A 13,617-nucleotide genomic window follows, 5' to 3' on the forward strand; every position below is an offset into this window, starting at 1 on the left:
CTCCCCCCGCCATCCTTCCCTCCGCAGCTGAGAGAGAACAGCGGAGAGCAGACGAAACAGCTAGGGCCGCGGGTGGGAGGCTGTTCCCGGAGCTCGCGGCTGGCATGGAGAGTTCCCCATTCATAAAATTAACACCTCTGCTCGCTGACTTCCCGCCGGCCCCAAGCAGCCCCATCCGCCGCGGGCTAGGACTGGGTCCCGGGTGCTCTGTTCCAAGGGCCAAGGGGCCTAAACTGACGCGTTTCCGCGTTTCTCCAGGGAGTCCCGTTTTAGAAATCCTATCTTGTCCTCAGTCTGTATGGACGACTGGAATCGACCGCGGATGAGAACTCGGGGTTGAAACCAAGACCGAAAATGGCTTGTGGTTCCATCCGTAAATAAAACCTCACCCTTTGACTTCAGGCTGTCCGACATTTTGTGACTTGCATTTTTTGCTCCATCGTAGATTCAGGAAGCGCCTGTCAAACCATGCCACCTATCCATTTGTAAACAACTGGCTTTTTAGGGCCCCTTCTACCCTTGTATGGTGATGGGTGGGAGCGCGGGAGCAGGCACCGGAGAGGACGGCAGGGTTGGGGCGGGGCAGGGCGTTGCACTAATTCGAGGTGCAATCTCCATCCAAATAATACATTAGTATTAACAATGATCCTCTCCACGAAACCCTTAAAATTGGCCCTTGACTCCCGTCGCAGCAAAAGGCGAGCCCTATTCGCTGAGCTGACGCCTCCTCGACTCCCCCCGCCCCCCACTACTCGCTGCTCTGGAAATTACAACTCCTCAGCACGCCGCGCAGGGAGGCGGCGGCGGCGGCGGGAGGGAGGCGGGGAGGGGATTCCCGAGCCAGCCGGGCACTCGCCCTCCGCCCGCCGGCTGCAGCGTCGCGCGGCCAAGGTCAGAGGCGCCGCAGGAGCGGCAGCAGCGAACCAAGGAAGCGGGTCAATCCTTGCGGAGAGGAAAAAGCCCCAGGGCGCATTTGCCCCGCACCAGCAGCCGCCGGAGAGGGCGGCGAGCGAAGGTCCCCGAGCCGGCCGGGCTCCGCCGAGACAGTCGCTGGAGCTGCGACCCCGCACGCCAGGTGGCGGCCCCTCGGTCCGCGCCCGGGGAACCGGGGCTCCACCGCCCGCTCTGGGCGCTGTCCGTCGCCTCGTGGTGCTGAACCCAGCCCCACGGCCGAGCGGCCTGCTCACCCGCCTTCTCGCCTACGGATCGCTCTGATTGGGGCGGGGCAGGGGCAAAAGGGAGCCCTTGAGCAGCTGCCCACTGGAGACGAGGGGCTGAAACAGAACAGCTAGAAACGGCAGCCCGGCCGCTGGTCCTGATGTGCAGAGGAGACGCGCGCTGCAGCCGGCGGCGGCGCTAGTGCTGATTCATCACCTCGAGCGCCTCACAGGCCATCGCGAGGGCAGCCGACTGGCTCTGGACTCTGCCCGCAGGTTGAAGCCGCTGGCGCAGGAGCCTCGCAGGCAGGAGGTGAGGACCCCCTCCCGTCTCTTGCCCCCAGTGGTCCTAGGCGGTGGCCCCAGGACAGAGAGAGGGGCGTGCCCCCGGGCTGTGAAGTGGTCATGTCTGTGTAATGCCCTCGCTTGCAGTCTCTCCGGTGCTAACCACGCTTGGTCCCCTCCGCCTGTCTCTGGAGCTCGGGTCGTTCCACATCCCACCCTGAGCAGCTCGGTCTGCCCGCGCCGCGATGGAGGAGGAGCTGAAGTGCCCTGTGTGCGGCTCCCTGTTTCGGGAGCCCATCATCTTGCCCTGTTCCCACAACGTCTGCCTTCCTTGCGCTCGTACCATCGCTGTGCAGACACCGGACGGTGAGCAGCACCTGCCCCAGCCACTCCTGCACTCCCGGGGCTCTGGGCTACCGGCCGGCGCCGCTGCGGCGCCCCCTCTGGACCACGACGCTGCGGCTGGCCCAGCCTGCGGCGGCGCGAGCGGGAGCGCAGCTGGCGGCCTGGGCGGCGGTGCGGGAGGTGGTGGGGACCACGCGGACAAGCTGAGCTTGTACAGTGAGACAGACAGTGGTTATGGTTCCTACACCCCGAGCCTCAAGTCCCCCAACGGGGTTCGCGTGCTGCCCATGGTGCCTGCACCGCCTGGCTCCTCGGCCGCAGCGGCCCGGGGTGCCGCCTGCTCCTCGCTGTCTTCCTCCTCCTCAAGCTCCATCACGTGTCCGCAGTGCCACCGCAGCGCGTCCCTGGACCACCGAGGCCTGCGCGGCTTCCAGCGCAATCGGCTGCTCGAGGCCATCGTGCAACGGTACCAGCAGGGCCGCGGGGCAGTGCACGGGGCGTCCGCAGCCGCTGCAGTGGCCATCTGCCAGTTGTGCGACCGCACCCCGCCTGAACCGGCCGCCACGCTATGCGAGCAGTGCGACGTGCTCTACTGCGCTGCCTGCCAGCTCAAATGCCATCCATCCCGCGGACCCTTCGCTAAGCATCGCCTGGTGCAGCCGCCGCCGCCGCCCGCGCCTGCTGAGGCCGCCTCAGCATCCCCAGGCGCGGCCCAGGGCGCCCCCAGCGGAGGCGGCGGCTGCAAGAGCCCGGGGGGCGCCGGAGCGGCGGGGGGCAGCGTGGCCCGCAAGTTCCCTACGTGCCCCGAACACGAAATGGAGAACTACAGCATGTACTGCGTGAGCTGCCGAACCCCGGTGTGCTATCTGTGCCTGGAGGAGGGACGTCACGGCAAGCACGAGGTGAAGCCGCTGGGAGCCATGTGGAAACAGCACAAGGTGAGCACAGGCTGGGCGGGGCGGGGGCGCACAGGTGCAAAGAAGAAGGTGCGAGAAGGGTGCCTGGCCTCTTCCCTGGAGAGATGGCAGAAGGCAGGATTTACTTCATTCATTCATTCCCTCATCATTTATTTGACAAACGCTGAAATGAATCCAGATACTCTGAACCAGGTGTGGGGAAGGAGAAGATCATGGAAAGATGACTTAGGCGATCCCCTTCCCCCTGACAGTGTATGATTCTGCACAGAGGGCACCCAGAATGCAGAAGCAGAGCTTTTTCACTCCCAAAGTTGACTTATAAATTACCCTGACAGCCCTTCCGGAATTATGATATTCAGGGCCCCCTTCCTCAGTGGAAAAAGATTTTTTAAATGCAAGTGTTCCCACCCACTTGCAGGAAAATGTCTGATGTTTCCCCACTCTTGGTTCATCTTCCCTGAAGGCAGCAAGGATTCTATCCTAGCCGTCAGTGAGAGGACACACTAATTCCTACAGAGCAGAATTCCCCTCAGCTTCCAGAGCAGAAACTTGCCTACTTTCTCAAGAAGTCTCCAGCACTTTCTAGCCCCAGAACACCTCTGGGGAAGACATAATTCCTTGTGGGCCTTATTTGAGAATTTGGGTGTGTGCCCTTTTAAGAAGGGAACATCATTTCCCCCCAGAGACTTTGCCTTGCTGGGACTCTGCCCCTAATGGCAGCAGAAGTATGGGGGCCCTGCAGAGCAAGCCATACTTTCCTCTGCAGGCTGCTGCACACCTTCTTCCCCAGTGACTTGCCTGGGGCTGCCACCTCCCTAGTGAAAAAGGAACAGACTCTAAGTGCCAACTCTTGCCTGTCAGTGTGTCCTCGGTACCTGTCCTTGGGAGGGAGAATCCTCAATATCAGGTCACATCCTTGTTCAGGTTCCCAGGCAAGAGTGGGGTCAGTTCTCCTAATGAATTTTCACCTTAATTTTCTATCCAAAGGCCAAGCCATACAACTGGACTCACAGTACCCAAGGTCAATGATTCTGGCCTAACAGAGTTAGAGTCCCTTGTCTGATGAACACAACTATATCTGAAAATTTGTACACTTGTCATTCAATATCCTCTTTCCAGTAAACTCTCACCCCCCAAAGAGGCAGAGGTCTCTGAATGGCCCATCAGGAACTATGTATTCTGCTTGAGGAGGAAAGACATGGGAAAATAAGCAATTTGCCATGCTTACCTTGCATCATCCAACTGGAAATGGACAAAAAAGGTAGCATAGATGAGAAGAGAAGGAACTAAGCATTCCTCTCATAGATCTGCTATATTTAGTTACTATATCATTTCATCTGCTACAATGTGTGTGCTATTATTATAATTTAACATTTTCAAATAAAAAATCAGAAAAGAAATGGGGAAAAAATCAGACATCCACCTTGGAGTAGGAAATTTGCAGAAGAGATATCATTTCACAAATAAAATCTTTTGCAAAAAGGCTGTGATCAAGACAAGAGGTGTGGGTTCACATTCAGATTTCACGAGCTCTTACATTTTCACAGCCTAGAGGCCAGAATTAACTCTAGGTGTTGCCATCTAAATCTTTAGGCTTAGTGGAGAGTGGAAACCAACATGAATTGAGAGGAGCATGCAATCTTAAGAGACTAAGATTCTTGCCAGGAAAAGTAAGTTGGATAATGATCTATGGTTTCGAGAACCAAGATTATGCAGGAAAAAAAAATCACTGGTCATCCCTCCCTTGGCATCCATAGCACTTTTAGAATATTTCTATCCTCAACCAACAATGCAAAGTTATGAGGAAATATTTTAAGCACAGGTGATATTTGCTCAACAGAGTGGGAAAGTTATCTGTGGGAAACAGGACTACGCAGAGTCTGGTGTCTCAATTTTATATGCAATGCCACAGCTTCAAGGAACTAAGACATCCTCCCAAATCCAGAAGGAATGATGTGAGATACTTTTCAAGAATGAATAGAAGTTCTCCTGTTATCTTTTAGCAGGTGCCATTCTTCTACAGAAAGGACAGTCATTGAATGCTCACTATGAGGAGCTCGATGAGAGGCCAGGGAGCGCAAGTGGAATGTTTGGTCTGGTTTTGTGGACAGGCTTCTAGACCTCCACTGTGAGGGTAGCTACTTTTGAAAGAGAAACTGGAACACTCAATTTCACAGGCCCACCGGGACAGTTTAAGTTCAGTGAAACTTAAAGCCTCTGTTTTTATCATCCAAAAATCCCAGCAGCCATGACAAAGCCTTGTGGTACTATCAGAACTAGATTTGGGACAAAAATACTTCCCTAACATGCCTGTGACTTCAGAAGCCTTCATTAAGGCTCTGCTCTAATTCCTCACAAGCGTGACCAGAGTTTGTCATCTAATTAGTGATTTTTTAGCAAAGAGACCTCTAAGTGACACTGAAATCTATTTTAAAACAAGGTTGATTATCACCTTTTGAAAACAGTGTAAAAACTTTAGGTTTAGGGCCACCTGGGTGGCTCAGTGGGTTAAGCCTCCACCTTCAGCTCAGGTCATGGTCTCAGGGTCCTGGGATCAAGCTCCGCATCGGGCTCTCTGCTCAGTGGGGAGCCTGCTTCCTCCTCTCTCTCTGCCTGCTTCTCTGCCCACTTGTGGTATCTGTCAAATAAATAAAATCTTAAAAAAAAACTTTAGGTTTGGGCTAAACACATTTTTACGAATTTAATTTCTTATTGAAGTATAATTGGCATATGATATTCTATTAGCTTCACATGATTTGACATTTATATACATTGTGAAATAACCACAACACATCTAAATTACCATCTGTCCCCATACAAAGTTAATAAAATACTATTGACTGTATTGCCCCAGCATGTACATTATATCCTCATGATTTAGTTAATTTATAACTGAAAGTTTGTATCTCTTGATTCCCTTCACTCATTTCACACACACCCAAACCCCTTCCTCTCTGGCAACCACCCCTCTGTTCTCTGCATCTGTAAGTCTGAGTTTTCTTTTATTTGTTTTTTAGAATCCACTTTTAATTAAATCATGTGGTAGTAGTCTTTCTCTGACTTTTCTTTTTTCTTTTTTTTTTTGAAGATTTTATTTATTTGACAGGGAGAGAGAGAGATCAGAAGTAGACAGAGAGGCAGGCAGAGAGGGGGAAGCGAGCTCCCTGCTGAGCAGAGAGCCCGATGTGGGGCTCGATCCCAGGACCCTGAGATCATGACCTGAGCTGAAGGCAGAGGCTTATCCCACTGAGCCACCCAGAAACTCCTCTCTGACTTATTTCACTGAGCATAATACCCTCAAGGTCCATCCACGTTGGCAAAAGTGGCAAAGTCTCATTCTTTTTATGGCTGAGTAATATTCGCATGCGTGTGTGTGTGTACACATGCATGTACCGTATCTTCTTTATCCATTCATCTATTGATGGACCCTTGGGTTGCTTCTATATGTTGGTTATTGTAACACATTTTTAGATGGTTCTTCTGGAAAAGTATTAATCATTTCAAAGAACTTCTGATGTGAAGAAACATGTTGTGAAAGATAGGACACAGAGGGGAAGCTTTCAGGAGAGCTTCTTTTTGCCTATTCATGATGGAACTCTAATTGTCCTGAAGCAGGGGGAAAGGATCATTGTGAGCTCTTTCTCTCCCATAGAGTGACATGTCACAGAATGTCAACCAAGTCTTCCGTAACATCTGCTGGGTGCAAATGGTTAACCCTGAAATTAAAATGAGTAGAAACTGGGGCACCTGGGTGGCTCAGTCCTTAAGCATTTGCCTTTGGCTCAGGTCAAGCATCTGCCTTCAGCTCAGGTCACGATCTCAGGGTCCTGGGATCAACCGCATCAGGCTCCCTGCTCAGCGGGAAGCCTGCTTCTCCCTCTCCCACTCCCCTGTTTGTGTTCCCTTTCTCGCTGTCTCTCTCTGTCAAATAAATAAAATCTAAAATAAATAAATAACTAAATAAATAAAATGTAAAATGGGTAGAAATTGATTCCTGAACTGAGGTATAAAATGCAGGATAAATCCTTCTTTAGAAACCTTTGGAGAACCCTGGAAAATAAGACAGTATTAAAACGAAATCTTGTAGGGTGCCTGGGTGGCTCAGTGGGTTAAAGCCTCTGCCTTTGGTTCAGGTCATGATTCCAGGGTTCTGGGATCAAGCCCCACATCGGGCTCTCTGCTCGGCAGGGAGCCTGCTTCCTCCTCTCTCTCTCTGCCTGCCTCTCTGCCTACTTGGTATCTCTGTCAAATAAATAAATAAAATCTTAAAAAAAAAAATCACCCTGAATAAGGTCCAGTACATGAAAAAAAAATAATAAAAATTAAAAATAAACGAAATCTCGTTGATACCCTAGGATTACCGTTCCTAATGAGTCATCACAAGAGCAAAGGAGGTGATAAGGTCTGGAAATCTCAGGGAAAACAAGATGTCAGGCTCCTCTCATGTCCTGAGGTTCTGCCAAATGGCACGTGGCTTCTCAGCACTGTATAACTACCTTGTTTTATAAAAGGGATAAGGAAAGGCATTTCCCCTTTAGCGCCTGCGAGGAAAGATTCCTCCATTAAAAGAAAAAACACAAAAATAAGAAAGGCAGAACATGTAATCATGGCTGAACTATGATCAGAAGTACACTTACTTGAATACTGGTCGTACATTCTAATTTGGAGACGAAAAAAATTGGTTTAACTTTTTCTTGTAGAATTCTATCATACATTTGTATCTTCTTTTTCTTTAATAATACGATATAAATATATTTCCTGTCAGTTAATGTACATCATTTCTGATGACTGCATGCCATTCCTTCATAAGGATTTAATATTTTATTTGATCAAAGAGTCAGTGCCGGACTTTAGGTTGTTTTCAGTCTTTTGCCGCTATAAACATCTTTCTAATCAAATCTATGCCTATGCTCTTAATTATTTCCTCAGGTTAAATTTCTAAATATGGAGATGCTATGTGAAAAGATTGCTGGCCTTAAGATATTTAATGTTGCCAAATTGCCTTCCATAAAGTTTATACCTATTTTCTCCCAATAGAAAAACTATGTAAGTAATAAAAAATCCATGTAGAAGGAACCATGGGGAGTGAAAATAAGGTGGATTACCTTGTTTCTCATAATTAGTTTCCTATTTTCATCACATTATTGTTAGATCGATTTTTAAATCTAGATCTAGATTTTTATATTTTTAACTACTAGTTGGCAATCTGCCTTCTCTCAAAAGTTGGTTTGATCTGAGCAGCTATTGCCCAAGTACCCCTCTTGATTTGAAGGCCTATGAAAAGACTAAGCCTTCAGGGCTGACCTGAGGGCATTTTAGGGTGGGGTTGGATGGGGGATAGAGAGTTCCGTAGAAAGAAGTACTTGGTAAAACTCTTTGGGGAGGTCTGAGTCCTACCACTCTATGGCTGATTGCTGTACACTAGCTGCCGATTCTAAGACCAGTGCTTTGGAAGGGCAATGCATCAGGGTCCTCAAAGCACGTGGCATGGAAATATGCACAATCTGAGGGAAAACCTAGATTTTTGAGAGGTTGAATCTTTGACCACCTCCGAAGTTCTCAGAAATGAAGGCTAAGGTTTAAATGGCTTCCATTCCACCTGCCCCAGGTTGGAAGAACCAATGGGTAATCTGCTTCAACTTCTGGAAACATGAGCTTATTCTTATAACTAAAGTCTACCACATCCTCTCAAACCACCCTCTATGCTAACATCACCATGTTTTCAAAGCCACCTGGGCTATAGCCCAGCCCCACGTTTGATTTAATTCCAAGCAGGTTGGGAATTCCGGAAGAATTATTAAAAAGAATCCTTATGTTAACAGCCTTTGGAAGGTATGCCTCCCTCAGCATTCCACACATTTGGAAAACAGAAAGTGGGTTTCAGAGAAGAAGGCAAAAACCCATAAACTTGAACTGCTTTTACCTTCTTTTTGAAGACTGTTCGTAGACATAGAAGGGTTTAGAATTTAGGAAAACCTTGAGGAATGTGAAAGGACATTACCAGTGGTAGATCTACTTCCTACTGTCATACCGTGGTGTCATTCCATGGTTGAGGTTTCGTATTTTAGGTATCCTTTGCGTGGATAGATATTCATGGTGATGAGACTTTAGCTGTGGATGTTAACCATGTGGAGTGTTCCAGAGGGGAGCTTTCTCTTCCTCTCTGAGACAAATCAGGGAAAGGGTTGACAAACTATCGCCCACCATCTGTTTTTGTAAATAAAGTTCTATTGGCACACAACAATGCTCATTTGTTTATATATTGCCGAGGGTTGCCTTTGCCAGCAGTGGCAGTTGGAAGAGGGGAGTAGCTTCAACAGGGCTCTGTGGACTGCAGAGCCGAGAATATTTACCATCTGGTCCTCTGTAGGGAAACAGTGTTCTGACCTCTTGACTAGGACCTGTGACCACAGTGTGGTCCACTGAGCAGCAGCACCCAGGAGCTTGTTGGAAATGTAGACTCATGAGACCTGCTGCAGTCATAATCATGGACTCAGGATTTGCATGTCAGCAAGATCACATGTTGACTCGTACGTACTTTAGTATTTGAAAAACCCTGATGGGGATGCTTTCTGGGGCCCAGGGCACTGGGCCCACCATTCTAACTGTGCAAGTCATCTGAGAAATGGGGTGCCCCCTCAAGCCTGAAGATACTCGACACATGGACCCTAAGGAGTCTGCATAGACTGAACCAGAGAGTCTTACTTATAATTACTCTGGCACTAAACAGAATCTTTGGTTCAGCAAATTCTGCATGCGGGTAGACAAGGCAGTGTTCAAGGACCCAGAGGAGCAGGAATCTCTGAGAAGTCGAAGTGTGTGCAGAGCCATCTGGGCCCTCCTGGGCTCCAGCATGGGTGTCTTGGGAGAAAGAAACGCTGGACAACTGATCTTTGCTGCTTTCCTGGATTGAAGAGAAACCCACTGACTGTTGGCATCTCTGCATTTCCCTTTGGTTTGCTAATTAGTTGTTCTATAAAGAAGCAAAGAGAGTGCTTTATCCACTCTTGAGCCAGTTCTGAAGGGCCTGCCTAAGGAGTGGTAGAGGTTGGAAGTATCAAAACCATGGAACCTCAAGGGGCAAGGGAGAATCCAGGTGACATTGGAGAGGAGGTGGGGGGGGTGTGAATTTGCCCCTCCCCACTTGGAACTTCCTCTTAGAAAGCAAGAACTGTGCAGGGTTTACAATTTTTAATTCCTGGAATAGGCTGTTTTCCAGCAGACATCATAAATTCCAGCCTCCTCATTGTGCAGATGAGGAAATCCAGGCACAGGGGCTTGCTAAAGTTGCACCGCAAGTTGTGAAATGATCCTGGAAAAAAGATGATCCTTTAAATTTCTTCACTGTACATTTTGATTAACTATAAAAATGTAATAGAATGCTGTGTACGTATCTGAACAAAAGCACATGTGTACAGCATCATCTAAAGAGTAATTATGAATGAAAGAAATATTTTTAAAGGTACAGAGAGTGGGACACAACCCCTCTTTCATTCAACTGTAATGGAGCAGCAGAAAACGGAAATTAACGGGTGAGGAAGAGACAAACATCCTGTTTAGAATAAAAAGCATAAAAGAGTTTGAGGAGTGCCTGGGTGGCTCAGTTGTTGAGCGTCTGCCTTTGGCTCAGGTCCTGATCCCAGGGGCCTGGGCTCCTTGCGCAGTGGGAAGCCTGCTTCTCCCTCTCTTACTCCCCCTGCTTGTGTTCCCTCTCTCACTGTGTGTCTCTCTCTGACAAATAAACAAAATCCTTTAAAAAAAAAAAGAGAGAGAGAGAGAGAGAGAGAGAGACAGAGTTTGAGGGCTGGAGAGAACAGAACAGATCACATAGCACCCCTTCTTCATTCTCCAGGTGGCTCTAGAGGGGTTAAGTGGTTTGGAGGTGAGAGTAGGGAATGGTCCAGAAGGGACAAAGACAGGTGAGGTGGGGCTAGTGAGCTCGACAGTGTGGAAGAGGTCTAAATGACAGACATAGCAGACAGGAACCCTGGCACCTGCCAGCAGGGGCCTTGGTCACATGTCATTTGAAAAATCTGTTCAGATGGTACATAGTTTTTTAAAATGAGGTCAAGGTTGTGCTAGGAGAGTAGGCAAATATTTGTACAAATATTGTCCAAACTCTCAATCCTTGTTAATAATTTGATTCTAGGTGGCAGTAGTAAAATAGGAAATCCAATAAAACATGAATAATCAGAAATGAGAGACCTCTTAAAATGAAAACTGTGGCTTATCATCACTCAATAAAATATGTGTTGCCATATGGCTAGCAATACCCATCAGCTGAGTGGTATACCCACATAACTAAAAGTAATTTCTAGTACTTAACTATGGGTAACTAAAAAGCTGATGGTGCCTTTTGACCTTTAAGTCCTTTTTCTGAACTTATGCTTCTAATGAGCATTTATTCTTCAATTCAACTAATTATTTATTCAATCAACATGTAAATCTTGAAGGTCTATACCATACCAGGTACCATTCTAAACACTGAGGCCACGGAAGGATGTGTTCTCTTCCCACAAAGAGCATAAACATAGTTCCAAGAGAAAGACGATCAACAAATGCACAAATAAATAAATTGGGCAATTTTTTATATTGCATGATTTCTTAGTGGATATTGGATAATTTCTGATATCCATTAAGATGGGAGTAAAATAATGTGATTAGAAGGACTTCTTTGGGGGAGGAAGGTTGAAAAAGCAAGACTTGAAAACTAGATGAGAATTGGCCAGGCCTGCCCAGTTCTAAAGGCAGTGTGTGTCACAAGGTAAAGAAGAAACAAGAACCAGAGATGGAAGATGCCTGATGTGTTTATAGAACAAAAATGGGCCCCTGTGTTTGCAGTGTAATTTTTAAAAAGATGAATAAGTAGCAAGAGCAGAGAGATAGGCAGGGTGAAGAGGACTCAGGTCCTGGCAGGCCACAGGGAACAGGTTGGATTTTATGGTAAATGCAGGGAGACAGCTGGAGGCTCTTAAGCTGGGGAGTGATGTTTATTTAAGTTATTCTAATTGCTGTTTACAAACTGCATAGTAGGGGGACAAGAGTGGAGGCAGGAAGACCAACTGGAGGGCTGGGCTATAAAGATGGGGATTTGAATTAGGAGACAGCAGTAATGGAAAAAAGTTTACATGATCATATCCTGCTTGGGATTCTCTGAGCTACTTAGATTTATGGGTGGATGTCTTTTATTGTTTTTGAAAAATTCCCTTATATTAAATCTCTAGATAATTCCTTTGCTCTGTTCTCTCTCTCTCGTCCTTCTGGAATTCCAAGTACACTTATGTTACACTGATATTGTTCTATAGATCTTGGATCATCTGTTCTTTTTTCTTTAATCATTCCTCTTCTCTGTGTTACATTTTCAACAATTTCTATGGACCATTCTTAGAGCTCACTGATTCTTTCCTAGGCTGTGCCATGTCAATTGATTAGCCCCTTTCCAGATTTCCTGGGCATTTTCCAGTTGTCCTCGCCTTCTCCGGCAGTAGGGAGCTTCAGACCATTTGGATCTATGACTGTTTTCTCCATCTCCCCCAGAAAGATAGGTATTTTCTCTTTTCTCTTTCTCTAGCTACATGGTGTCTTCACCTTGCTCAGAGTAATGGGGTAGATGGATGGGAGTTGCTGCTTGTCCCTAGTGGCTTAGGATTTTTTCATGGAAGGGAGAAGGGTCCTCATGGGGCTTTGTACTTCCTTGCAGTGACTGTCACATTCCTCTTGCAAGTCAACTTCTGGGGTGCAAATGTTTCCCTTTTTTAATCTGACGGTCTCTTTAGATTGTGTAACTAATCAGGTTTCACTTTTCTCTTCAGCTGCTAAAAATGCTTAGAGCCAAATATTGGTGCCTACATAACAGCTTTAATTATGTTACAGATTCCAAGACTTGTTTCTGGCTTCCTTTTATGTCCCCACCCTTCTCTTTCTCTCTTCTAAGGTAGGCACTATTGAATTCTACAGACCCTTGCAAACTGCCTTAAATACCCTTTTGAAACAGACTCATAAAGAAGCAAACAGTGGCCTGCTTGAATAAATGAAAGAGAATAACAAACCTCTGGAAAATCTCATTAAGATAGTACCCTACTTCTGAGCAGTAGGCAGTCACTGCTCAAGAAATGCTGCTTGAAAACATTCAGATCAATGAACGGGGACCTTGCCAGTCGTTGGGACATGTGACTGCTCCCTTTCAGTCCCATAGAACAGACCCCAAATGACTGTACCTGCTCTGGACCATAGGATCATTCACCCTATTTCACATCTTCCGTGGGGACATCACCACATACCAATAGCTTGTTGGAGGGTGTGATAATTACCCCCAAATCGGTTTCCTTTACAAGTATTTGCAGCTTATCACTGATGAGTGTTTGTCTTCCTCACAGAGGGGCAAGTCAGGACACATTAAAGGCAAGAAATCCTGGTGGGGGTGATAGTGTCAGGAGCTGTGAGAGGTGTGACATTTTTGCCTCTGTACAACTATCAAATTCCCTTACTGCAAGTTCGTGGATGCACACAGAGGCCGTGAGACTCCCAGGTCCGACAAGAAGAACAATCTGTCACTCATAGCAATAGCAGTAGTCAGAGTGTCAGCGTGCTTACTCTAAGCCCCTGCCGACACTGGGGTCGTATGATAGGGCCAGATGCCACCTGCACGCACAGTAGGTTGTATCACAGGAGAGGAACTCTGAACCTGTGGAGCCTGAATCCTTTATAAAGGGTGGTCAGTGTGGGGCACCTTGCTCCAGAGCGGGACGGCATCTCTAGCTTCCAAGAGGGCTGTCTATACAAGCATTCCTGGAAAGACTTTCCAGAAAAAAGGGTAAGCTGTGCCTCACTGGTCAGACTTACAGAAATGAGAGACCCATGGAGAAGTCTCTTCCAATAGTATTAAATCAAAACTGAAATTTTCCTTGAATGAT

General features: G+C 47.3%; 1 protein-coding gene across 2 annotated transcripts in view; it reads left to right on the forward strand.

Moving 5' to 3' along the window:
* The first annotated feature begins 814 nt into the window (after positions 1 to 814).
* The window catches only part of TRIM67 (tripartite motif containing 67), a 44,332-nt gene continuing 31,529 nt past the window's right edge, over positions 815 to 13,617 (forward strand). For both annotated transcript variants that reach the window (XM_032313664.1, XM_032313666.1), the window contains exon 1: positions 815 to 2,725. In XM_032313664.1, coding sequence (XP_032169555.1) covers positions 1,688 to 2,725 — 1,038 coding nt within the window. In that variant the 5' untranslated portion in view covers positions 815 to 1,687. The remainder of the gene's footprint in view (positions 2,726 to 13,617) is intronic.

This window comes from Mustela erminea, chromosome 14 (assembly GCF_009829155.1).
Source record: "Mustela erminea isolate mMusErm1 chromosome 14, mMusErm1.Pri, whole genome shotgun sequence".
Lineage (NCBI taxonomy): Eukaryota > Metazoa > Chordata > Mammalia > Carnivora > Mustelidae > Mustela > Mustela erminea.